The sequence below is a fragment of the Myiozetetes cayanensis genome, unplaced genomic scaffold (assembly GCF_022539395.1).
Source record: "Myiozetetes cayanensis isolate MyiCay16 unplaced genomic scaffold, myiCay2020 scf12, whole genome shotgun sequence".
Lineage (NCBI taxonomy): Eukaryota > Metazoa > Chordata > Aves > Passeriformes > Tyrannidae > Myiozetetes > Myiozetetes cayanensis.
This window is the reverse complement of record NW_026086826.1, coordinates 83,367-111,004: the sequence shown is the minus strand read 5'-3', so window position 1 is coordinate 111,004 and position 27,638 is coordinate 83,367. Positions and strand designations below refer to the sequence as shown.

General features: G+C 38.4%; 3 protein-coding genes across 5 annotated transcripts in view; 1 reads left to right on the top strand and 2 right to left on the bottom strand.

The window, feature by feature from the left end:
* The first annotated feature begins 126 nt into the window (after positions 1–126).
* SPATA1 (spermatogenesis associated 1) lies at positions 127–26,626 on the top strand. Of its 3 annotated transcripts, XM_050306944.1 has the most exons (13): positions 129–1,598; positions 2,450–2,556; positions 5,881–5,998; positions 7,440–7,493; positions 7,593–7,917; positions 8,031–8,264; positions 10,256–10,382; positions 10,530–10,590; positions 11,538–11,649; positions 12,480–12,605; positions 14,155–14,324; positions 14,983–15,081; positions 15,964–17,897. In XM_050306944.1, exons 1-13 carry the CDS (start codon positions 1,539–1,541, stop codon positions 16,066–16,068), a joined length of 1,698 nt encoding a protein of 565 aa, XP_050162901.1. In that variant the 5' UTR covers positions 129–1,538; the 3' UTR covers positions 16,069–17,897. The 3 variants fall into 3 exon arrangements, with proteins under 3 accessions (XP_050162903.1, XP_050162902.1, XP_050162901.1); XM_050306946.1 differs by lacking the exons at positions 14,983–15,081; positions 15,964–17,897 and adding an exon at positions 26,492–26,626 and having other exon boundaries at positions 127–1,598; XM_050306945.1 differs by lacking the exon at positions 14,983–15,081 and having other exon boundaries at positions 127–1,598.
* Positions 17,985–24,356, bottom strand: CTBS (chitobiase). Its single transcript, XM_050306947.1, has 7 exons — positions 24,182–24,356; positions 23,650–23,788; positions 22,476–22,684; positions 21,694–21,865; positions 21,037–21,134; positions 20,190–20,351; positions 17,985–19,211 (listed from the first exon to the last, which is right to left on the bottom strand). The coding sequence occupies exons 1-7, from the start codon at positions 24,308–24,310 to the stop codon at positions 19,026–19,028; spliced, it is 1,095 nt and encodes a 364-aa protein (XP_050162904.1). The 5' UTR covers positions 24,311–24,356; the 3' UTR covers positions 17,985–19,025.
* LOC126635575 (vitellogenin-2-like) overlaps positions 24,662–27,638 on the bottom strand; it is a 22,413-nt gene continuing 19,436 nt past the window's right edge. Inside the window, exons 31-35 of the mRNA XM_050306943.1 lie at positions 26,569–26,657; positions 25,994–26,091; positions 25,757–25,916; positions 24,922–25,083; positions 24,662–24,777 (exon numbers count right to left, since the gene is read on the bottom strand). Coding sequence (XP_050162900.1) covers positions 24,662–24,777; positions 24,922–25,083; positions 25,757–25,916; positions 25,994–26,091; positions 26,569–26,657 — 625 coding nt within the window. The remainder of the gene's footprint in view (positions 24,778–24,921; positions 25,084–25,756; positions 25,917–25,993; positions 26,092–26,568; positions 26,658–27,638) is intronic.

The following is a 27,638-nucleotide window of genomic DNA, read 5'->3' as shown; positions in this document are numbered from 1 at the left end:
CCTCGTTTATCCATTAAGGGGACTGAAAGAGGAAGAAACGTTGAGACCAAGGTGGCAAACCTTGGTGGTAGTATCAAGTAAGTTCCAAGTTTAGAGATTAATTTGAGATGCGATAAATGAAGTTCCTAACTTTGCTCTTGCCAGCAGTTTGGGTCTTGACTGCAGCCTGGAGAATTAGTTTACTGCTCGTAGTTCACTGCAGAAAGTAAACCGGGAATGGTGGTGAAGCCTCGAGCATGGGATGGACATCATGTGCTGCAAAGTGCAACATCTTGCATTTACCAGGGACTAATGGCAGGAACACGTGCTGGAACCTACTGTGCCTTGGGAATAACCAGAGGGGAGATGGGATGTTACAGCCAGGTCATTCATGACAGCTTGCTGTGGTATAATTGTGCAGAGGTAAATAAAAATACAGGCCCTGCTAAGTAAGTGCTTCCCATCGACATGAGGAAGCCTTAACTCCACTGCAGGACGCAAGAGTGAGCCCTGGAAGGTCACCTGGAAGCTCTGGTCACCCGTGCTCAAGAACAGGAGAATCTGAAGTATCAGGGCAGAGCTATTAAGGGGATCAGGAGATCAGCAAGGGTATTTAGCAGGCTGAAAATCCAGGGGAGGTTTGTAACCTCTGGGAGGCTGAAGTAGCCTTCAAAGTGAGAGGAAAGTCATAATTAAAGGAGAAAGATGGAAATATTTAGCAGCACCTGTTGCAATAGGACAAGGGTAATAGTTTTAAACTAAAAAAGGGTCGACATAGATTAGATATAAGGAAGAAGTTTTTTACAGTGAAGGTGGTGAAACACCAGGTTTTCGGGTGAAGTGGGAGATGCCCCATTCCTGGAAACATCCAAAGTCAGATTGGACAGGGCTCTGGGCAGCCTGGTCTACTGGGAAGTGTCCCTGCTTATTGCAGGGGGTTGGACTAGATGACCTTTAAAGGTCCCTTCCAACCCAAACTATTCTGTGATTCTGTAACAAGGTTAGGGCAGAACCATGCTTTATAATTTATGAAAGTATGTTTCTGACATGGTTGCCCAGCAGTTAGGTTTCCTCAGCACACTGCATTTGGCTGGCACAGGGTATTGTTTGCTGCAGTTCACAATAATTGTTACTTTGTTAGATACAGATCCTACAAGAATCTTGTTTTGCAGGGATTTACGTCTGGGTCTTTAGGCAAACAGTAAAATTGTGTAGAAAATTATATAGAACTGAAGTATTTTTATGAAAGGGGAGAAAATGTTAAGAGGAAACACTCCAGGGCAGACCTCTGAGAGCTGCAAGGCTGTGATTTAGCAATTCCCTCAGTTACTTAGGTGATACTCACTTGTGTAGAAGGTGTGGTTGAGTCTGTTTGCACTTAGCTGAAAGCTTTCTGCCTCAGCACAGAAACAACTTTTCCATTTTCATAAATGGAATGAAGAACACTAACTGAGAAGAAAGGATATTAATGGAGTAACTCCTCTAATAACAGATTATCATGAAACTCATTCTTAAAGAATACTTTGATCACAAAGAAAATTAGAAAACCCATCTGGCATATGCTGTGGTCCAGTAAAGGGACTAGCATGTTCAGTCAAATGAGACCTCAGACATCACAGGTGAGAGTTTTTGTACTTTGCATAAATATTTTTAGATTTCACAAATAAAAATGAAGAAATATTAAAATAAGGTTCTAGAAGACCTGAGAGGAAAAAAATATGTTTTTAACATAGTATATATAGAAAGCATAGTTTTGTAGTTCATATTAATTAACAATCACAGAAATGTTGAATGTAGCTAATTTATATGCCTTGTAGTTACAGGCAAGTGTGTCATCTTTGTCCATACTGATTTTCACTAAAATTATCACTAGACATTAACAGTGCCACAAGTACCACAGGTCTGAACACACTCTCAGTGAACAGCTTAATTATTTTTTTTGCAGACATTAGCAGGGGCATTTCTGTGCTTCCAAGGTAGCTAATATTATTAACAACTGTCAGAAATATTTTGGTGTTTTTTTGTTTCTGACAATGACAAGTCGTGGTGCTGTTTCAGGGACTTTGCTTTCAGGGCTTTGCATTTTTTATGAGATAAACGAAGGTAGGGTTTCAGCTGAGGGGTTCTTGTAATCATGACACTCTCCGGAGTATCAACTGGTTTTGGTAAGATCTGTCCATTGCTGTTACAGTGATACACAGCAGTAGCACAGGCTCTCTATTCTTTCACCTTCATTGTGGAGTTTGTTCTAATGTGACTTATTTTGATGCTGTCAGCTGGCATTCAGTCACAAATTGCTCTGCTCATGGCTGTCATTATTGTGAGATAGAGCTTCACTGTTCTAGTCTGTGTCTAATATCAAAGGAACCATTCCTGCCTACAAAAATTGGAAGTCCACCTAAACAGAACAAAGTGTGTAGGAAGAGGATTATAATACATCTACAGTTGTGATCATCTGTTCTCTTTTTAGTTGGTGGAGCTCCATGTTCTTTATGTCCCAGCAGAAGTGTGGAACTTCAAGCTGAATACAGTTCCTGTAGCTCTTACTAGCAAATTTGTCTCAGCTGGATTTATAAGGTGAGTGTAGTCTTAGTTTTCATGTACGTGGTAGGCCCTTCATGCCACCCTTCAGTCATTTAGTCCAGCTGTTGCTCTACAGAGCACAGTTACATCTGTAAGCAGAAACTTGTTCTCAAATTAAATTTCTGGAGGGTAAGTAGTGCATTATGTTTATTTGTACCCTGTCAGGCTTAGCTCTCTTGCAGTCCTTGGTGTAGACCATTGAAATGCACTTCAGAGCAGTGCCATTATTTTTGCAGAATAATTTATGTTGTAAAATCATAGCCTTATATTTTTTCTGTCTCCTTGAGCCTGATTGTCAAAATCTTGTACTCTTTGGCAAGGGGCCAGCTTCAAGACAGAGTGGCTTGATGAAGACAGGCTAGCCTGTGAATTTCCAGGAACAGGGATATTATGATCTGAGCTCTCTCAGTCCAATGGAAGAGCTGAAGCCTTGTTTCTCAAGGGCAAGCATTATAGCACATGAAACACCAGCATATCTTCTTACAAAATATTTCTGAAAGGTTGCACACATCACTTTGTGCTAGGTGTGCTCTCTGTTTAAAGGACTTAGTGAAAGAATACCCTGTTTCACAGTCCTAGGCTCAAACCTGGCAGAGAGAGTTGCATTTTTAATATTTCATGATTTTGAAAGTTTTATTTATACTCCTACTCACAAAATCTTTGTGTATGTAGTGTGGTAAGAAGTTATAGAAGAATCAAATAATGTAAAGATATATATTAAAACAGAGCTTTTATATGCACTTTGCCTGCTTCTGTGCAAAACCTGTCAATTCAGCTTAATCTGCAGGGAATAAAGGTTTTAATTAATTTAAATTGAGGCTTGTATTATCCATTTAAGAGAATGTTCTTTGTAGCTGAAAAGATTGACAGTGGTCAGGTATGAGCATGTAGGGCAGAATGTATTAATTCTTGCAACTGCTTTTGTTGAAAGGCTGCTCAAAACCAGAGAAAATAAATGCTGTTCTAGTCTGCAGCAGAGGAGCAAAATACACATCTGGAGTGGTAACTTCAAAACATTTCATGTGATGGACATCTGTCACTGCCCTGTGTTTTCTAGTGTAAATTTATGTCACTGAGACATTGAATTAAATTAGGATTCTCACTGATTTCAGTGGGTTTATAGCAGTCTGGGTATTGTCGCTTGCTAATGTGTCTTAAATAATTGCTAAAAACGACTTCTCTTATTATAATCCAGGAGAGGGAAGTGCTACTCATGTGGCTTGGACGTTGCTGACAGCTCTGTTCAGTCAGCTTGACAATCCTAGTACTGTCTGAACCATCGTAACAAAGGGTTCCTAGGTCAAAGTACAGACCACTTCCATTAACTACAAAATTAGAGGAAAATATTAACTGTGTAATTCTCTGTGGTCCCGAGTTCTTGTTCCCATGAACTTGATTTCTCAGCTTCTGTGATCTTTTATTTATTTCTCATTCCTCACCACAGAAGCCACACTTTTCTTATTTCTAGATGAGATGACTGCAATGATCTCTAGTTTGCATTACTTTTAAAAGAACACCCTGAAGAAAATGACTCTGATGTGACTGTCTTCTGCTAGCCAGTGGCAGCAACTAACAAATATATTGTATGTTCCTCGCAGCTGCACTAACAAATAATTTGTAGATAAATTTCTGCCCTATTTCTCAGGCTCTGTATACCTAGATAATTTTCTCCCATGATTCATTTTACTTACTTAGATGTTTTCCCTGCTGTTCACAAATGCCTTAGGTTTAGGTTTCCTTGCTGGTTTGGACAGACCTTATCAGTGAAGGGTGTGCAGTGTTAGAATGGCATCTGAAAGAGCTTGCGTTTATTTGGTTTTGGAAGACCACTCAAGGGGCATATCTTCTCTGAGACACCAGCTTTTAAGAAATTATAGCTCATGAGAGTTATTTGAATTATAGATCATCTGTTGTTCTCACGTAAGACCTTGGAAGGATGTGTATTGAATTATGTATCCATCTTTCACATATGTCTTCATACATTTGAAATAAAGGATGCTAAGACTATTATCTGCAGCAAATGTGGAAAAATGGCTGGGAAAGAAATAAGCAGGAGCCAAATAGTGTGGTGCAGGGACCAAGTAGTATGGCCTAGATGTGTCCACTCTGCAGACTTTGATCTCCTTTGCTGCATGCTTGTGCTCCAAAGCAGTTTTATGATCTTGAAGCTCCTCTAAGTCCAGGGTGTTTGAAATAATGGAAGGGAAGCATTGTAGCCCACTGAAGTACTGTGTTCATGAGATGAAACCTAATGTTTTTACTACATACTTAGGGTGTGAAATAAAGGCCTATAGGCCTTCTTGAAAGTGCAAACAAATCTTGATGGGTTAATGAAGACCTGTTTGAGTGGAAGACACTGCATGTTCTTGTTTGTAATGTTTACTGAGAATGGCATGTGCTGTCCCCCACGCTATGTCTGTACATTGCTTGAAGAGTGATAGCTGCCTGGGCCAGAATCATACTAACACTTAATTAGCATGGGTCATTAACAGTCTCAGGCCTGGATTTGTTCCCTGGTTTATCTTATAGGGCAGCTTAGGAGCAATTAGAATTGCTTATGTTGTGCTACAGAGCTTTAGTGTGCCTCTTGCACATTTGGTTTTATTGTGCAGAGATGCTTTTTATTCTGTAGTGATGTTTACACTGAGCTCGTTAATATTTGCATGGTTTCAAGTAATACATTAAACGATGCAATTCATATTTGTGTCAGCATACTCATACTCAAGCCATAGTGGAAATGTTCACACTGCAGTGTTTGGTTTTTATTTAAAATACATTTGCACGCACACACCCGACTGTAAACTTGTGTTGGAGAAGACAAAAGCAAAGGATTGTGCCTGCTACTTAGAGTGGACAGTGATGAACTCTCCTCTAGCCCTGGGTGCTTAAGGAGGTATGTTCTGCAGTCCTGAACTGATCTCGTGAAACTTTGTCACTGATATGGAAGTAGATGACTGGTTTCCACTGTTGCTGTTATTCATCTGCAGATGAGCAACAGCATTCTGAAGGAGTAATTTTCCAATTTCAGCTACTTCCATATTCTTCCATTGTATGGTATTCATAAATTATGAATACTGGTAGTTAATGTTATGGCAGCCCTTGTAATACAGTGTACCTGAACACGATACAATGTTCTGACTCTGCCACACCAAGACCTTCTAGCCCTTATGTAATTGGGTTCAGTTTTAGAACATAGGTCACAATTTTGGTCATTCTGTCCATGCAAGCCAGCACATATGGAGCATTATCTTCCCCCTCTTACTAACTAGTCATCACTATTTGATCTTACAGATGTATTAATGAATAATAACATTCTAGGGTGTCTCCTCACATCACATTAAGAGTGCTGCGGGAGAAGCTTGGAGAATACCTGGGTGGAGTTACAGTTGCAGATAAATTCACATTTCTAAAATGCATTGGGAAAAAACTAGTAGTGGTAAGTTAATATTTTTTTTCCAGTGCTCTTCTGTTTTATAATGTAAATTAGAGATCTCATTCCTGCAGATTAGATAATATCAGATAAAGTAGAGATAATTTTTGGAGCACTGTTTTTTTGGAGCATTTGTTTTTAAACATGCTGCAGCATAAGCTTTTGTCAGAGCATATCTAATTTCCCAGGTGCAAAAGCATAGCTGGACAGGTATATTAAAAATATCCTTTAAAGCAACAGGTGTAATTAGTTGCCATGCAGTTAAAAGATGCTAGTTTTGATAAGTTAATGGATTAAATATGATAAATCTGGTTGCATAAAAAAGATTCCAAACCCATAAGATCATTATTACCGGTACGTGGTTGGGAACATGACAGCTGAAGAATTTGCAATGAAAGCTGAATAAGTCAGTTCCACTAATGGTTCCTGCTGTGACCTGCCCAAAAGCAGGGTGATGCATGTGAAGATTTTTAGAGACAAATTAAAGATATAGTTTTACTTTGGAGTATTTACTGTTCCTTGATGTTTAACTTTATAACAAAGTGGAAAGCAATCAACCAACTGGTTTATTTGTTATTTAGGGTCATGGTAACCTCAATGAATTACATATCCATGATCAAATATTTGCCAAGTGTTGTCCCCCCCGTCTTCTGTTTTACAAACACTAACAATTCAAGCAGAACTAAGAGCTGTGCCCTACTTGCAAGTAAAGGTTTTTAAATTACAAAATAAACATAAACCAAAGTCATGTTAATTTGCTCTTTCTTTTCTGCGTGTCTAACAGTGAATCAATGGCATTGCCTGGCAATTACTGAGAATAGAACTTGGCCCCTTGTTCAATTCAATATCATTATTTAAATGTAAGCTCAGATTTTTTCTCTTTTCCTTTCCTGGAGCTCATCTTTCAAATATACATAGAGTAGTTTAGACAGGACAGCTGTTGAAATGTGAAAGTTTATATCACACAAAGAATACGAAGACAAACAATGAATACAAGAAGACATAGAATAATAATAGATTTTTTTCTATATACATTAAATATTTTTCAGTATTGTATCAAGTGAATAGAGAAAATTATGTGAGAATCAGCATTTCTGTCCAGATCCATCTTGAAGCAACTTTTGATAAAGAAAGTTGAAAACTTTGAAAAACTGTTCCTGTGACTGTTGGATCAGGTCCTTTGAACCATAAGAGAAAGGATAAAAAAACCCACTCTGTGGGTGGTTTAGATTTGAAAAATAGACAAATTGAAGTTTCAGTAGTATGTCAGAAAATACAATAGCAGTCAAAGCTTCTTTTTTCCCGTGAGTCCAGTACAGATGATAATGCTGGTTATGGAAAAATGCAGTATGTAAAAATTGTAATAGAATATGTGAATTAAGTGATGTACAACATTATTGATTAAAAAGTATTGTATTTGTTAACCTTTTATTCTTTATCTTGCAAGGTGAAAGCAAAGCAAGAAACAGAGCTGGAACTGAAGTCATTTGTTCCTCCTTATGTATGTATTTGAATGGCTTTTAAGGTACAATTTTCAGAAACATTTCACATTGTGCATTTTCTCTTTTGTTCTGTCTGATGAATATACTGTGTATTTTAGGCACTTTATCCTGAATTATATTTATTACCTGGAGTGGAATACTTTGAAGATGTTTATCCGTTACCATCATCAACTCAACAAAGACATCACTTTAATGTAGAAGATGAAGGGTTTGGTCATGGATCAAGGTTACCCAGTCTTCCCCAGCAAAAACCTGAAAAAAGCAAACCGTTTTTAAAAAGCATACAAAGTAAGCATCAAAATCTGGAAGTGCAAAGTCCTGTGGAATGGGGTGAGAAAAAACCTGTTCCAGTTTTGCACACAAATCATAAGCAAGACCATAACAACAGGATTCAAGAAGAACAGATACAGTTTAGAGAAAAAGGTAAGATTAACCAGTCTAGTAAAGGGGGATGGTGAAGGAGAAAAAAAATAAATATATGGTCAACATTTACAATCAAATAATATCTGTGTTTTATAATATCAATTATTACGCAGATCAAAATGGATCCGATGGATCTCTCTTCACACCAAGTCATTCAAATCCTGCAGATTGGGAGTCTGGAGCGTGTGACATGGAGCAAAATCATCTCAGCCAAGATCAAAAAGACCGTAACACTCCTAAGTGGAACGACAAAGCCAAAGGAACTGCTTTTACTCTTCACGTAAACCACAGTGATGAACAAGGCCAGGATAACCAAACACCCCGAAATCACATTAAATATCAAAAGGGTACAAATGTTCATTGTTGTCTTTTTGCTAAAGCAAGTGTTCTAAAAAGTTAGTAGAATGAAGCTAAGTTTTAAGAAATCTGTAATTAAAGCACAAGTTGGAATATCACTATCAGAACAATATTCTTTTTTAAAAAATAATGATAATACCTTTCAAAGAGATGCAGTTTTACCTTGTATGAGTCCTTCTTTATCATTGTGTACTGATATAGAGTACTACTTTACTATAGTTGATACATTTGTCTAATCTTATTTCGACAAGAAAAACTACTAACCAGCTACTATTAAGATTGGGGGTTAATGATCCCATGATTCAACAGTAATTTTAAATGAAAAAATCTTGCTATGACTTTATCAGGGAGAACATTTATTCACTTCAACTTTCCTTGTCATCCATGACTACGTTACTGCTGAAGAAGAAGTGTTTCCTCCCCTCCCTTACATGTAATGTTTTTGATATGTTTATATGAGGGGACTACAGGGAAAATAATAATAATAATAATGGCCAGTCTTCGCGAGCGAAGATCCGGGGAAGGTCTTTCCACCTTCCAGCCTGCGCATTGGATTTTTTAGGTGAGACACAGTGTGCACGGAACTGAGCCCACCCTTTAATCCTAAGGTTCATCTGCCGGGGCCAAGCGAGCTTGGACGGTGGCAGCGAGGTCCTTAGGACGTAGGTGGGTTGCCTTTAAGGGCTAACGAGCTCCACCTGCCCGGGAGTGGCCCTGACCCGGAATCGAACCCGGGTCTCCGCGGTGATAGCGCGGCGCCTTTACCACTAGACCACCAGGGGTTCCACAGGGAAAATAGCATGGAGGATTTTAAAGCACACATTAGGTGGATCACAGTTCTGTGCCAAAATAGAAGATGCTGTTTGGACAACATCTACTAACCACTGCTTCATTTAAAATGGGGTATCTTATGGATATTATGGTTATTAATTCCCTGAATGGTTATATAATGTTCTCAATATTCCTAAATTTTTAGTGATTACCAAGAAAGAAATGACTGATACATTTAAATCGGATTTGAATGACTGTGTCTATTTTAACAAAAAAATTGTAATATAAATTGTTTCTGAGGAAATACTTATGGGAGACAAGTCTTAATATTTGAGTACAATTCTACAGTTAATGTAAAAAAAGGTGACCTTTACTCATTAAAAATTTGCAATAGAGTAATTATTAAATAAAGCAATATTCGATTTTTCAAAGGTATTGGCACCTTATAGATATCAGTTAGAATGATTTTCTGGGTATCCAACGCTTTTAACTAAGAAAGCAACAAATTGTATATTATATTCATTGAGAGAGTGTATTGGAAAAGGCTTTCATGAATGACTTTTCAGTAATTCCAGTTTCCAGTCATAACTTGGCAAAAATGGCATTGTCCCTCCATCATCTTGTTAACTGATATTAAGTACGAGATCACTTAATCTACAAATATATATTTCCGTAAATGTATAACTGAATACTTTTCCATAACTTTATTTGTAATTATGAAGGATGTAGAATTTTGTGGTTGTAAAAGTAGGGTCTGTCAGCAGTTTTCTTTTGAAATATTTATTGAATATATTTTAAAGCAGATAACGTTTATTCATTAATATTTAAACTCAAAACATTTTGCTCTCCCTTTCTTTGGTTCCAGTTTGTAAGGGATCTTCAGTGTCTGAAAGGCAGAAGGTGTTAGATACAGAATTAATTTAGGAAAGGTGAAATAACGAAGCAGTTTCTTTATCTGTGATGATGTTTCTTGTCCTAGTTACCAGAATTAGTCAGATATAAATTCTTAAAACAAAAATACCTGGTTTTTAATCTTTATATCTTTCTTCTGTTATTCATGGAACATTTAAAAATCCTAGATATGAGATTATTAGCTGTGTTGATTCATTGAATTTCCAATACAGGTTGGAAAGTCCAGGCATTGATAGTCAAAACAGCTTGATTTTGATGAGTTAATCTACAGATTTTTGTCATTACTATCCTGTCACAGCATTAACAAACATGGAAAATAATGAGCACCAGAAAGAGACAAAATTAAGAAGAGACAGAACACGGGATGCTGAAATTCTTAAAATAATGGAAAGACAAACTACAGAATATGTGCACAAAAAACAAAGGTTAGTAAATAATTAGTCTTCTAAAATAATGAATAATAATTCACAGCTACAAACTTCTTTTACAGACTTCAAATAAATGAAAGAAAATGGGAAGAAAACCCATTTAATTCCATGAATTTTCACATGCTTCTTTGATTTTATCTTCAGTTTGCAGCAGTATGGTACTAGAAAGACTATAGCTGATCTTGGTGAAAAACTGGATGATCAGGTAGGTTTTTCAAGATAAAACATTTTCCTCGTAATCTTGAGCAATAAATATAGTCCTCCACCTAGAAACAGTCTAATTTTATAAGACAGGTAACTCCTTATAAATATGAAATTCTCAAATGTAGATTTGAAAATAATTGAGAAAAGTTAATTCATGCCCTGCTATTAAGCAGGTTCGTTAGTGAATATCAACTATATTTCCAGACAATTCAATCATCAGAAGTTATAACCCTTGTTATAATTTAAAAGAAACTTATACAATAACTATCTCAGTTAATGTTATTATCTTTTTTTTACAATTTCTTGGCAGTGATATTTTACTGCCTATATTGATGACATTTTTATAATTTCATATGGGGTAAATTTGTTTTCCCTCATACCAAGCAAAACTTCTGATAAAAACTATAAATTCTTTTAAAACATAGGTGTGAATTAGTCATAGTATCAGAATAACAACATATTTAGAAAGACTTGGCACCCACCTGCAAGTGCACAACATAATGGCCATCACTATTAGCTGTAGCCTGTAACTCTCTTGCACAAGTGATCCTAGTGGAGTTGTATAAAAATAATGATGAAACTGAAAATCTGCGATTACAAATTTTAGTTTAGAAATTGTCAGTTTTTGACTTCAGTGAACCAGAAGGCAGTTTTAAGGCCCCTAATTCCTGGTCTTGCATGGGAGTGTCAGTAACTTGTGGGGTTCTGGGCATGGACAAGAACAATTATCAACAGTCTGTGTAAGTGTTCTGTGTTCTTATTGTATTTGCAGAGGTCCAGCTGTTTTTAATTTAGTAACCTTGTGTACTGGTAACAGAATAAAAAAGCTTATGTGCAGAATTCAAATTCAGCCCTCCCATTCACTCTGGCCACTTCCAGGGCACATGTCTAAAGTAACTATTCAGGATTATGGTTATGTACTTATAGTTGTGTCTTTTGACTCTATAGGCAGATGAAAGCAAGCAAAATCGTCTTACTTGTCCAAAAGAATACACTTCACCTCCTAGTCCACCTTTACTTTCTGTAAATCCAGTTCAAGTTCCTATACTTCAGGCAGCAAGTGAGTATATGATTCCAACAACATACAGGGAAGTGAACATTTAATCAAGACTGAAGAGTCAATGAAGACCCAAATACCTACTTTACAGAAGAATTTGTATATACATTTATTCACAGTATTGTTATGAATTTTAATTTATGGTTGGAAAATTCCAGGCATTTATGACTGCATGGGCTGTCCTAGAGCATGGAAGTTTCCCAGTGCTAGAAAACCCAGCTTGTGGATGGAAGGAGAAAAGGAGAGAGATGGAATGAAATATTGCAGGCTCAACTGAGAATGGAGCAAAGAAAACTTCTTAGTAGTATTGCTGAGGATCCTCTGCTGTGGTGGAGGAGGAAGAGTATAGTGAGAAGAAAGTGAGAGTTTGACCTATTGTACAGACTAGTTAAAGTCTGAGTTGCTTTCTTGCCTAGGACCAGATGGAGTTTAAGGCAAGATTTCACTACACTTTATATTGCAATGTATTTTGAGCAGGAAACAGTCTTTTGGAGGCTTTTTTGGCTGCACGTGGCAAGCGTCTTCAATGTATGGAGCGTATATGTATCTTGATTATATAATGTTAGTGATACATTGTCTAAACATATAGAAGGATGTTTGCTTGTTCACATGTGTGTATGAATGCCTGGATGCATGCTGGATTTCTACCTTTTTCTTAAGCGCCAGCCATTTTGAAAAGGTAGAGATTAATTTATTAAAATGAAATAATTTCTACTGCTTGTTCTGACAGAGCTTTTGGCATGATTTGTGATGAGTGCATTACAAAAATCTTGATTGATCCTTCCTATTTAGAGTATTCAGACACTTGCTAAATATAATTCTAATATCTTTAGAAAACAAGATGGTAGAACAATTGCAACAAATGAAGAAAGACGGAAGGCGCATGGAAAAAACTAGAGAAGAACTGATCAAAAAAGCTGAAGCGCTACTGGAACAAAATAAGCTGAGGAGATACCATGGTATACTTTTAATTTATTTTGGAATTTGGAATGATTGAGAAATTACACTGAAACCAATGTGTAAATGTTTGTCTCCTTGTCAGTGAGCTTTATTACAGAGAGCGCCAAGAAGACTTGTTTGTATAACGGTATGCTAGAAAAAATTCAAGGTTGCACTGTTTACTTCCACTTTTTTTTGTGGCAGTCTTATAAATTTAAAATTATCCTGGCTTTTATAAACTATTCAAGTTGTGTCTCATGTATGTGCAGTGCCCAGAGAGCTACTCCAGGCTGCTTCACTGTTTGAGGCCCAGGGCAGCTGATGTATTCTAATCCTGCCTTTAGCTAGTGCTTACTGTGTTGATGAGGCTTTGAATAAATTGCAGCATAATAATTTTTGTTCCTCCTCTCTAATGATATACACCTTATGGCATGGAAGTTACAAGTCTGTTGTGACAAACTTGATAAACCTGGGTTTTAACAAGGTCAAATCTCATTCAAATCCCACAGGAATTTTCTTTGTAAAATTATTTCCAAGTTTATACTTAAAACTGTCCTCCCTAGGTCATGTTCCAGTTATAGAGAGATGAGATTTAATCATTATGAACTTTTGAGAGCTTTCTCTTTGTCCTTCAATGCAGCTAAATCACTAGGCATCTCAACTCTTACAGGAGACAACAAGCCAATTCTTTCAGTTATTCTCTGAGGGCATGGCTACACTGCACCCCACAGCATGGTGAAGTTGTACTTTAAAAAACCCAGACTTGGGTACTTGGAGCAGTGAGGTGCAAGGCAAGCTAATTTACCTTGCTGAGATAAACCTTAAATGGCTCCTGCATTGTCTTAAATTATGTTTTTCAGTTAGGTAAAAATAAAGGTTATTTCACAAGGATTCAAACATCTTCTGCAGGTTTTTTAAGAAGCATCTCTCTAAATTATATTTATCAGACCTGTCGACTTTCATAAGTAAGTGCACGTTGCAAGCACGTTTCTTCACAGGGTATTAAGGAAAGAGCATATTCTGCAGGAACAGCAATCTAGTCTATATTTAATATCCTCCTAAGATTGCCATTCTGATAGTCACTCTCAGTTACATACCATACAGTCCCCAAGAGCTGAGTTCTTTTGGGGAAGTTTCAGTTGTTCAAATTCTGGTCATAAAGAGATCAAATTTTGCATAAATCTACAGTGCTACATTTTCTGTTACAGTAAAACTGTGGACTTCAGAGTGTGCTGGGCATACCAGTTTCACAAGCCTGGAGCACTTCTGTACAGCTAAAATCTGCAGAAAAGCCAGCCTGAATGAAACTTTGGGTTTGGGCCTTGTGTTTTATCTTGGTGGACAGATAGAACCTTTTGTTGCAAGTGCCTGTGTGAAAACTCAGTTGCATTTACAGTGAATGTAATTTTAATAAATATTTTTCTCTAAATGCTTTTTTAAAAGAAACGTACTGCCATGTTTCAGTGTGTGCATTGGCAAGCTGAATCCTGTGAGATCAGTTGGTCATGACTGTCTTCAGCAGACCTTAAGGTCAATAAAAACAAACAGTATTACTGTTTTCCTATGCAGTTCGTGAGGAATGGAAAAAGAAGTACTTTGAAACTAAGAAAGCTACAGTTTCACTGGAGGACACTTTAAACAAATTACGACAAGATTTAGAGGTTTACCACCAGAAATTGCTATTGCAACTGGAAGCCAGAGATAGCCAAAAACGACCAAACAATACAACAAACTCCAAGGTATTTGCGTGTATTATTTATTATCTCTTTTTATACAGCCCATTGTTGTTTTTTTCATAAGATATAAATTAAAGAAACAAATTCATCACCAACCAATGACTTGAAAACTAGCTTCAGCAGCCAAATACCCCTCAATGCTCTGGGGTATAGAATTCCTTGAGCCCATTTGTGTCAAAAAGACTGCAGAAATGTTTGAGTCTGAGCATTTGATTTTTCTGCTTCATGTTTGTACCTTTTCATAACAAATCCCCTTCTGTTCAGTATTATTAATGATAGATATATAATAATGATTAATGAACTGTTCAGATATGTTATTCCTCCTTTTGGGGGGGTGTATCAGGTCGTTTTTTTAGGTCTCCCTTGCTAGGCACAAAGAGACCTTACATGAAGGATATGTCCACCTTAACATGCATCCAGCAGGTACGGGACTGGCCAGCACCTAGAGATGACAGACAGGATTTAATGAGCTGTTAGGCTAAGCACAAGTATGCACTCCACCCCTCGGGAGCTACGTGCTGGCTGGGCAGGCATCAGTCAGGCAGGAAAGCAGAGGGGCTGGAAGGAGTTTAGAGGATTGTTTCTGAGTGGTGAAGTAGCACGCAGTGAATGAGGAGATGTGCTAATGCTGCACTTCAGGTTTTGTTGTTGTTTCACACAGAATTACACAATCATCCGGATTACTACAGTGCAGCATGAACTCGATCACCTGCAGAGGAAGCTAGATGATACAAAAATGAAACTCATAATAGAAATTAAGGTACTCTGCCTTTTCATTAAAACAGTCAAAATGTGACAGTGTGTAAAAAAAAAATTAGATCTTCCAATTATTAGATTATTTGCTAAACAGTTCTTGGTTTATGCTGTTAGTTTTATCATGTTACTTGTTGTAACTTTATCACGTGAGCCAAATTACTCCAGAACACCAGGTTATTAGATGATTTTGAATGTACGGCACTCAAACAACTTAGATTTTCAAGATACTATGGAAGCTAAGGTTTACAATCATTTTCATAAAAATCCCATTTCATTCAAAAGGTAATTGAAAAAATACACCTGGTGTGGTGAGGCACTGACCAGTAGTAAATAGACCATGGCTAAGGCAGAAGAAAAAATGGTATAAAGGAGAAAAACCAAACCAAAAACCTAAAAAAAAAAAAAAAAAAAAAAGAACAGAGAACGGCTGACCAAGCAGATGGAAGTCCTCTTCATGTGCTTTCTTCTATACCACTGATGCCTATTGGTCTTTTTGGAAGGAAGATGATAGTATTGGTCTTCACTGGACAGTTTTTCAGCTCTAAAAGCTTGAAACAGAAGTCTTCTACATCACAGAGATTGCCCATACCCCCCCTGTTTACTGGGTACTCTAGGGTGGATTTACTCATTATGACATTGTATAATAAGGAGTGAAAAGAATAATTAATTTTGCAGTTATCTCAAAAACATCAAGGCAAAGTACAGAAGAAAGTAGTGCTAGAACTAAGCTATCTAATTGGACACGAAAAATTTTAAAGATGAATGATGTATCCTGTATTCAACTATCCTGTATAAAATTCAGTCTTAGTTATATAAACCTATATGCATGTCAACTCCATAAAACTTCCTTAAATTGCCATTCCTTAAATTACTGATTCTTCTGCAGATGAGAAAGCAGGCAGCATCTGATTTACGAGCACTGAGAGTGGAACTGACACAGAAGAAGATTTATTCTGCTTTAATTCTCCAGTACAGAAAATCAGGAATTTAATTAGATGACATGACTAACATTTGTCAAGTCTACAAAAACTCTTTAATGTATACAGAAGATGAGAATTCATTTATATGTTCTTGAAGTTATCTTGTAAAAAGACATCAACTATATAAATGTTGTGGAATTTGTATGCTAGGCTTCTGAGGTACCGCAGCTCACATCGTTTTAAATCTTACTGTAAGATTAGTCAGCTGCTTGCACATGCAGTTAAAGCACTAAGCTGTTATATTTAAAGTGCAAATTAGGGAATTGTGTAACATCACGGTGGTATGCTGATGTCCTTGATTAACAAAATAGCTACTAAGCAAATAAACCTATAATCCATAATCTCCTGTTCTTATTTTCAGGCATGCACATAATTTTTGGAAAATTATTAAAATACAAAAGTTCTGTAAAAATATAGCAACAGTAATCCTTTATTTAGCTATTTACTGAAGTATATTTTTGTCAATATGCCTATCTATAAATTACCAATGTATTACTACTATATTATTATGAAGTATAATCTCACCTTATTTCATTTCTAGTTGTTTTTGTTCCTTTACTTATTAGGAAAGCCAAATGGACATTAACTGTCTTCTGTAGTTAGGGGAAGAGGGAAGCTTTCTCTTGAATGAGCATAATGATGATCCTGGTTCAACTTACACTGTTGCATATTTTGCTTTTCCCTAAGTCCAAGCTCATGCATGTGCCAAGATTAACAGTTCTCTGAAAGATAAATCAGAAATCTCTTCCTAGTAATTTTTTCCTAGCTCTTCTGTTTGCCTCTTTGCAAACCAGATGTATTACATTAAGCAGAACAATAATATTCTAGGAATTAATCTCAGCTAAAAAGCTGTCAAGGCTGTATTTATTACTGGAAGTGAAACACTCGTGGGAAATGAGTTATATGATGAGAAAATTATGCAGCTCTCAAAAGGACTAACTTACTAATGTCTTGAATCATATCACCCATTATCGAATTTATTTTCTTAAAGATAGGACTTAACAAAGATTTTTGTGCTGAAGTATTAAATTGACTATTAAAACTGCAATCACTTTTCTCAGTTCAGGGTTGAATCCCACATTCTCTATTTCAGAATCGTCTTATTTAAGAGCAGGCAACTAGCTACTGGAAAATCTGAACTAAATTTAAAAAAAAATAATATCAACTCACGATTCTTGAGTTTTATTATTATAAAGTTTTATTATTAAGGAGGAGTTTTATTATTAAGTCATCAGGCCCTCAGGATTTTGCAGGTCAGATATGCACTCCAGAAGACCTCTAAATTCAGCAAATATCTCAGAGTATTTTAGCATATGAATGTAAGTAGTAATACACATTCTCAAGTACCTATAATATTTGTGTAGATACATACCTATTGTATATAAAATGTAACAGTTTCTCCTCAAACCTACAAACCAATGTTCTAGTGAAAAGCCTTCTGATTTTTCAGGGGAATTTTTTTCTTTATGCAAGAGCAGTAGACTTCACCTTCTGTTTTCCATCACCTGTAGCATCAATCAGTCAGACAACTCATATTAAATCTTCTGGTCTTTTCCTCAGTAGCCATTATGGTAGTACTGCTATACTACAGGAACTATTTAGCAAGGGGAAAAAACCCAACCCATTAAACAAAAAACCCAACTTGAACCAAAGAAACAAACTAAGAACCCCCCAAACCAACCAACCAAAAACAAAGAAACCAAACACCAGTGTGTCCCCCCCGCCAAAAAAACAAACAAAAAACCACCACCACCAAAAAAACAAACCCACAACTGACTACATATATCTAATAAAATAAATTTTTAATTAATGGAGTCACTTAAGCAGGGCGCAGTTGCACTTCAGTCTGGTTCTGAAACAGTTCTGAGAAGCAGACAAGCAATGTGGGTTGAAAGCGGTACAACAAGTAAAGCACAGACAGGCAACATTGTTTACCAACCTTAATGAAGGCAGCATTTTATTTAACAAAAAATCTTGTAAACACCAGCCAATCTTTACATCACTCCAGATATTTTAAAAAGTTACACATTTTCTCCAGACAAATTATTTTATGAAAATACGAACTAGAAAGAAAATATAACCTCCTATTATCCCTCAGGCAACACCCCATAAAAACAAACAGCAGACTACTGAATGAGTCTCAGAGTGTGTGGAAAAATAGATATACAGTTCATTAATTAAGCTTCTGAATTCTAGTTTCTGGGAAGTGAAATAGTTTGGAATGGAAGGAAACATCATCCAAGTCCTCTACACATTAATGTTCCCTCCTAAAGATAAAGTCCAAGATTTTTGGCTTTTGAAACAAAGGAATTTTCGTGATAAACACAGTGAAACTGGGGTTTATTGAATATTCCCTTCTGACAAGAAGTCTGATAAAAATCTTAATGGCAACTACTTCACATTCCATAATTTCTTCAGTCTATAAAATCTTTTAATCTCTGGAAGAGTAATCAAATGCAAACACAGGCTTCACCAAGTTGCATGTAAGCAACAATCTGTCTCTCCAGTATTTTATTCAATCTGATTCTAGAGAGACTTAGCTGAAATACAGGTTGGGTTGGGAAGTCAGAAGGCTGAGACTGCACCATGTGATTCCAGAATGAATACTTGTCTGCACCAGGCAGCCTTAGCAAAGCATCATTATGAGACTGCCCCTCCGGTCTCATAATCCACCAATGGGTCTTACTTGTTACCAGATACACACTGGGTTCAAGCTTTAACCAACTTATGGTAATTGTGAAAAATGAAAAAAAGGAGCAGTCTTTAAAAAAACCCCACTGTTAAAGCAACATTGGAACTTTTTGAAGAATGAAAATACAGCTTTGCACATAAAACAAGATCAATTTGTCTGGTTTGCAAGGGTTTTGTAATCATAGTATATTTATATAAGGTCAAAATTTCTGATAGTGTAAGCCAAAATGAAAAATTACCAATTTTCATCATTCTAAATCAAGGGTTCAGATAGTTCTTACGGTGTCAGAGCTTGCCACATTGCTTCAGTTTGTTGTTCTGCTACAGCTTCCCTGGAATAGTCAAGACTGTTTCCATTCCACATGCCAATGCCCCTTAAACCTCGATTCTTCACATATGCTGCTTTTAGAGAGATGCTGCAAGGGTCATCATACCATACTTGGTGGAACTGGCCAAGAGAATCCTAGAAAAACAATTAAGCACTAGTGTCAATATCTACTTATCTATATGAATATGATACATTAAAGTGCATTGGGTTTTGATTACATTTTCTGTTGAATGCAGTTGAAGGTATAATTAAAAACTGAGATATACACACAATGTAGATTTACATAGTGATATTTTCCTGATTAACCAATTATTTTTCACACAGGATAATTAAAAATTTTAAGCCAAATAATTGGCTATTGTTTTACTTGTAGAAACTATGTTATAAAACAGTGGCACAATTTAACTAATCAGATGAAAAGACTTAGCTAATTTGTATTTTAATGTTTTTGTAGATACAGGTAGAATTTCAGATACACTATCTAACATAACAGGTGAATTTAGTTAGAGATTAAGTGGGTTTTTTAGCAATAAACATTTTTAGAGGAGCTTATAAAATGTTGTCCAAGTTATGTTGCTTTAACCTGGTTTGTTGCTTACAACACCTTTTAATCATCTACATGTGAAACTTAAAACCATGTCTAAAGAAACAAGACAAAATGCATACATGGTGATGTTCTTGTAAGAACAGTAATTTCTGACTCATTCACTGTGACTATGTAGAAAGCAAATGAAGAAAAGAATATGCATGCAAGGCACTGAGATAGAAGAGCACCTCAGAATCTGTTTTAAGCACTCATCACCTCATGAAAGTAACAGTGAAGGACAGAGCTATAGGATTTCCTAGTGCCAAAATGTCCTTTTTTGATGTGATACAGTATCTCAAGAAAACACAAAGTAATGAAGATCGTTATTACTCCTGTGGTCTTGAGGCACTGCACCCCCCTTTCACACTAGAAATTCAAGGTACAAAGTCCAGCAATCCTTTACTATACTGGAAAAAATAAGTAGAAAACATAAATGGAAGAATCTAATCCTGAAAACTTTATAGTCAAAGAACTATGGTTCATGAGTGTTTCTTCCACAACGTGTCTTCTTAGAAAGATATGCTTACCTTGTATTCATAAAATGGAGACTTCTGGACCTCATCCCACAGCACCCCTGAAAGAGAACTGTTCACCTGCTTCATGATAATTCCATAGGGGACCTGTCTGCCTGCAGCATCACTGCAAGGAGCCCCACGGAAAGGTACTTTGGAAAGAGAACACACATGATCCTGAAAAAAAAAGCAGAAGGCATGAGTTTCATGTTACATAGATGTAATTGAACTCCAAAATAGCAGTACAGCCAAGAAAATTCACAAAAGGCATCGGGATATCAAAAATCCCTAATCTTCAAGCAACCTTGGCAAATACACTACTTGTAGAGAAAAGTAAACTAGAAGTTGTATTTTGTTTACTCTCTAGTTATACAGGATTGGATGGATATCATTCAGCATATAAAGTTATCTTTTCCCTTTTTAATTCACTCTTACATTTTTCATAAGTATAATGCTGTCTGAGATTCCATAAACTGCTATGCTTTAACAGTCATAGGTTTGCTATGGCTTGTTGCACCTGTGAGTGCAGTGAGCTTAGTGATGGTGTTGAGAAGGCACATACAAATGTTGTAGGACCTTTGGACATCATCTCTTCTCATTCAGATAACATTTATGGCTCCTCAGTCAAACACTTGGGTATGGTGGGGTTCAGGTTGTCCAAGGAGATAAAATACCTTATCTGCTAACACACTGCTCATCAGTTATCAGCCAAGCAAAAGATTCTGTCTTGTGTCCAGCTTTATGCTCTTATCCATCAGACCACAGTATTTCCTAATCCAAAACCAAGATTTCCAAAATCCAGTTGTATCTTTCCAAGGAAAAAATTAACAGCATGATTGCAAATGAACAGTCTTCATCTTACCGTAGATAGGTTTTGGCAGACATAGTCATAGCCATACCAGGGGACACCCATCACGAGCTTTTTAGGATCAATGCCCATAGTAATGTACTCTTCATATCCTAGATTTGAAGGAAATAAAAATTAAGATGCATTACTTCCTTTTCCCATGCTTTTTATTCTTACAACTGATCTACAGCCAGAGCAATATAGGACTTGCATGATCCCCAGACAGGCTAAAGGGCAAGCTCTGCTTTACCTCTACCTGCACACTCTAAATAGAGAGGCCTGCTCTACTGAGATTCTAGTAACTGCTCTGGTTGCTCACACTAAAAACCATCTGGCCTTAGCAGAAGCTCACAAGGACAAAGAAATGTTTCAGGTTCTTTGCAAGCCCAGGCAGACACCATTGCTCTGGCTGCCGTTTGCCATTCTAAAGTGCTCTTCACTCATGAGGGCTACACATTACAAATAACAACACACAACTGCTAGAAGCCTGCCTGCAGTGTCATAAGGATCAGAGATACTATTTTCACATTAGGACACCACATATTTGAGCACATTGGAAAGCTTCAATGCAACCAAAAAAAAAAAAAAAAAAAAAAGGCAGTCAATCTTTTCTATCTATTCATGTGAACAAATGGAAATGTTCTGACTCCTGGGGAGGTGTTTTGTCCTCACCAAATAAAGTCTGCAGGTAAGGGGCATTGGCTTTTGCAATACACTCTGTCCAGATCTGGCTCTGTTCATCATATGACATCACAAATAAGAAGTCACAAGCATCTGCAATCCCAGTGTAGTTGTAGCACCTTCTGTCTATGCATGCTGGAGACCAAGCCACATCAAATGTTACCTGAAAGAAAAATGCACAAGTTAGTATCGTGTATGGTTTCTAGGATCTCATTTCATCTTTTTAAAAAAGCTGTCACTTTTCAAGACTATTTCCTACATGTTGCAGTTTAATACACCTTGATAGTAATGAACATAGGAGAGGCTGCTCAGCTGACAAAGCAAACACTAGATTAAAAAGTGAGAGCCCCACTAGTGCCCCTAGCATCAAAGAAATTAAAATATAGTATGAAAAAAAATCTGACCAAAAATATGAAGCATGATACAAATCCTTAAAACTTTAGTGATGGGTTTACCAAAACACTGTCAAGTTTTTGCCCCAGAAGGCTATATTTGCCCTATTTTCAATGTTTCATTAAGCCATACTAAGTGCCAGCTCACACAAGGCAGTAACGTTGTATCTATGGATCCTGGTGAAGCCCCTCTTCTGTTTAAATTCATACAGGTCAAAAAGGTGATTCTTACAAGACCGTATCAGAGCTAACATTCATAATGAACCATTCATGAGAATATTTAGATCTGCATAAACTTTTCATATTCATGTGCTAAACAGCATTGCCAAAACCCATTGCATTTCATAAAGTGAATGTTTGTATAAGGTACACTATTATTACCTGTGATCCTGGTATTTCTCTGTGAAAAGCATCTGTAGTTTCTTTAACAAGCTCCGTCAATGCATAATACTCAGGGGAGGTTTCGTTAACTTCTTGCTCTATATCGATGTTAATTCCATCCATATACTGTTTTTTTGCAAGGTCCACCTGGTGGGATATCCATGCCGCTCTTTTAGCAGGATCAACAATTTCCTTAAGAGGTACATCACCTAGATAAGAAGCCTTCAAGAGTTAACACGCACTTGCACCACAGTAGTAGTAAGGAGGAAAGGCTTGTCTTTACTAAACCAACAAATACAAACATAAACCAAAAAATGCTCATACCAATACTGGTAAAATACAAAGGAGTTAACTTTTTCCCCAAGCATAATTTTGAGAAACCACCCCAGAATTGATTACCAAACTTCTTTGAGACAGCGATGTTTAAAATAGGGTTCCTTTTGGATGTTTTTCTATAATTTTAATATCCTTACTTACTTCTGCTTAATATTCTTTTAGCCACTGTAAACTACCTTTCTTGAAATCAATGTACTTTTGGATTTCCACTGAGCCAGAGGGCCTGTTTGGAGTAAAATACTAACCTTTGTTGCTTTCCACACTGTGGTCCTGGATTCTGTGTTTGCCTCAGTAGAGCCAAAAGTTGCTTACATCATATAAGCCGTAATGGACTTTGTCTTTTTAATCAGCATTTGTACCTGTACAGAGTTCCTGAGTACTCATGTTTTAAAACTCAAGCACTTCCTAGTACAAAGGGATTGACTTGAGTGCAAATTACTAAAAATTACTTAAAATCCCTGCCCTTACTGTTTTGGGTACTTCACGTAACATCCAGAATACAGAGCCATATAACTATTTTCTACAGACTTCTCCTTCTCTCTCTCTTCCTCCATAACTGTGATGTTCCCTATTAGAGAACTTTAGATGTCACTGGGATGGTTTCGTTACTACAATGATAGACACCACTGCTGATTTTAATGCTCTGCATACCAGCAAGCATTAAACGCAAAATGTCAAGATATTATAGTCTTGTGTGAGTTATAGCCTTATTAATACTATGACTGATTTTTATATTCTGCATAAAACTGAATGTGAAATGTCAAGGTACTATAGCCCTATGTACATTATGTTCTTCTTCATGCATCATAAATATCCACATTTTCCCAATGTAACCAACCTTTCAGTACTATCCTGGAACCTTTAGAGTGGGCATAGCACACGAGTTCAGGATCGTACTTTCCAAAAGCTGCCACAGTTGTAATTTTTGACCAGTCATAGAATTTCCATGCTGCCTTTCCCACATCAAACACAAAGACCTGGAAAAGGGGTAAGAATCGCCCTCATCAGCCCCAAACACTTGCAAGCAGGACGATTATTTTCCACGTGTCCCTCTCAAAGGTGGCTGCCTGGCGCCTCTGGGAAGCAGCTTGCACGGACGCCTCCCTCCCTCCGGCGGGCTGCCAGGGGCGGCCTGCAGGCAGCGGGATAGCGGCTGCCACACCGAGCCCGGCCCGGGCACGGCCCTGCGCATCGCCCCCGCCCTCCCCCGTGTGGAACCTGCTCGCTCTGGAGCGGGCGATTCCAGGGCGGCAGCGGCCGCGGTGCGCTGAACGTGCTGCGGCCGCGGAGCCGCCGGGTTCGGCCGTCCCTGCGCCAGCAGCGCCTCCCAGACCAGCCCGCCCTATTCCGGCACCGCCCGGGCCGCGCACCTCGGGGCTGCGGGTGCCCGTGACGGGCTGGCACAGCCGCGAGTCCTGGCAGGGGCAGGCGCCGACAGGGCCGCCCAGCAGCTGCAGGAGGCCGAGCGGCAGCAGCCACCCGCCCCACGGCCGTTCCATGGCCCCCCGCGCAACTCCGGCACCCGAGGAAGCGCCACCGCGTCGCCGGGGAAGGGCGGGAGGAGCCCCGGGCGGTGCCGGTGCTGTGTCCGGGGGCAGGCCCGGCCCGCCCCCAGCGAGCTGTTTGGGTGGGGAGAAAAGAGTTCAGGGGAGCGCGTTTACAGAGTAACTGTTTATTGAAAGGTCACACCGGACGAACCGTGTCCAGGGTTGTTTTCAAGATCTCGAGAAGAACCGGAGCAGAGCGATGTCCCGCAGGGGACGGGGCCGATCCCCAGCCGCCCGAGCTAGCCGTGCCCGCGGGCGGCCGGGCCGGGCCGACTCCCCCGAGGAGCGCGTCCGTGCGGGGTATCAGGCCGGGCATGGCTGGTGCTGGCAGGAACACGCCGTGTGAGCAGGCACCGAGCTCACCAGGTCCTCGGATTTCTGGCCCGGCCTAAGCTGCCTTTCCAGGCTGGGAGCAGAGTCTGTAAACGAGAAAGGAGGAAGAAGAGGTCAGGCCGGGGGGTTGGTTAAACATCGAGGTACTCCTGTGTTAGTGCGGTGAACCTCACAGTTTTTCACAGACTCACGGTCGCAGATTATGGCTGTGTTGCTCACAGTAGACTCACCGGCTGGTACGCAGTGGAAACCCACGGAGATGGGAACAGTCCCGGTTGCTGAACAGCCTTCCACGCATCGAAGGACTGGCTCCACAGAGAAGCATTTTGCTGCCGTCTTCTCAAATCCAACTGGCTTCTCAATTTTGACAAATTTGCGCTGCAGCTTACAAGCTACAAAACATGAGTTCTTATAAAGCACCTACAGGGTTTAGATAAATAACTTTGTGCACTTAATTTGTAGAATTAGCAACAACTAAGACCAGTGGATGAATAAAGTGACACAAGCTACGTGAAACTAATCTTACTGAAGTCAATCTTCTGTCAAAGGCTTAGGCTGTGAGAAAATGGGGTTCATGGGGCACAGTTGCAATGATACAGGCTTGCCACAGATGGGATCAAGATGGACATCAAGATGTCCAAATCCAAAAAGATACGTTTGGAAACCTTGGTCAATTGATGCTCAGCTTTACCCAAACTATGACAGCACTTCATTTTGGGGCTGTAGTGGCTCCTAGACCTCCATATATCTACTTCTGCACTGTCAACAGTCAAACTACCTACTTTCCATACTAAGTTAGCACCTTAGGGAGTTTTAAGGTGAACACACAAACTTGAGGTAACTACACAGTACATAAGGAGTTGATAGAAAAATAAAACAAAACCGGAACTTGCAGTGAACTACTAAACTCAGGAAAAAGAGAGTTTTTTGCTTTTTTTTAGTCTGGGGTCACTAAGAAATAGGAAAAATGCAATAATTGTGCTACAATTAATATAAACCATCTATTCATGTGACTACTTAATTAATTGAAGACAATGACATTAACATATGTTAGACTCTTAGTACCTCCAGCACACAGGGCTTCTGAGATGATCCAAGACTGACCAAAACTCACTGCATCCTTTGCTAAATATCCACTGGGCATTTGATATTCTCTTTCCTTTTCAGCATCATATTTTCCACAAATGCCACAGGTTTTTCCAGCCATCCAGAAAGCAACCTGAATCTTTGTGGAATAAAAGCGCACATAAATGTTTTTCTCCTAAACATAAAATCACCACTGAAAATAATTTTTTAAATTACCTTAAGTCTATGGCCATCATAATATAGTTTATCTATGCCATAATCTGGGGCTTTTAGTGCCAGTCCATCCTCCTCACTGCTGATTAGTATGCTTGCATCTGCAACAAAAAAGGAAAATAAGATTCCTTCTAAAACGGAGTTACTCTTTCAGGGCCCAACTCGAACCTTTTGTTAAGTTCCTGGGGACATAATGCAGGCTCTGATGTATCTTGAAATAGATGGGGGGAATGAGAAAGACTACTGCTCTCTGCCCTGGAAAAAGCTGAAGCCCATTGACAAGGGTGGCTGTGTCAAGGGACACCTAGGTGCTTGTTCTGTGTGTCTCTGGGATCAGCAAAACATCCCACAGGCCTGCATTTTTTGGTTTGTGCACAGATGCACAGGATCAGCATCTCTTTCTTTGCTCATCTTTCTTACCATCCCATATGAAAACTTGCATGAAGGTATGTTAAATCCATCGAATTGCTTCTCAAATTAATATGATCTCTATCTTGACAGGTGTTTGCAGGATCCCATCCTCTTCTTATTCAAGAGACCAGAAGAGATTAAACAAAATAGAAAGATGAGTCTCTTACCAGAATTAGATGTGTATGGAACATCTCTTGGGGTTTGGACACCATTAATCTTCAGCTGGATTCCATTGGAAACATACATGTCAACCTCACTTCAAATAAAGGAAATTAGTGTAAACAAATGCTTCTCCTTTGTCCGACTCAGCTCACAGTTTCCCATTCTGGTAGAAACATCACTGTGGTATGCTCACATCATTCTGGCATGAATAACCTGTTACCTTTTAGGAAGAAGATTGAGAGCACCCAGGAAAGCATGCCAGTAAGAATGCTCATGGTACACCTTTCCCTGGCTTTACTCAACTCTGAGTGTCTGCTTGAGACCAGAGTTCAGGTAGGAAGACACCAGGATACAGGACCTTTGCTTCGGAACAGTAATTGCTACTACATTCGCATAAATTGAAGGTGCTTTACATTTCAAAGGAAGATTGGATTCCCTAGGGGGGATTCACTTGCAGCCTGAATAGTCTGTGCATTGTAGTATTTCCTTCAGAGCAGTGTTTGCTCTAATGAACAAATATGAAGCTCAAGCACATCACAAGCTCATCCAACAAACAGTTGTGTGAAAAGATCAGGAATGGTTCAATGACTGAATGGTTCAGGAACATCTTTATCACAAAAGATACAGTCTCTAAAACAAGAACCCTCATGTTCTTCCACAAAACAGAAGCAGGGAATACTAGTTTGTTTCTCTAACATTATGGCACAATTAGGCACACAATTTTCAGAAATAAATAATAGCTTGTAATGAAACCTCCCAGATCAAAGTCTATTTATGCACTTTGAAGAACACTCCCTGCAATGACTTTGGTATGCATAATCCCATACAATTTAGAGGTGATTGCTCAAGAATGAAACAAAGTGTGTTTTAAAGTAATTTCAAACAGATTAGAACATTATGCACCAACCAAGGGATGACCTAAGAGAGTGCCTCTAATCTGGGATAAGTAATAGCCTTTTTAGTTATGTCCACTTCTCAACAACTCTGCTGAAATGAGTGTGGGTTTTAATTTGCTCCAATTATGAGCTTAGAGTAAAAGGCCAGACTAAATGACTGCTATAGTCCCTTTTGGATT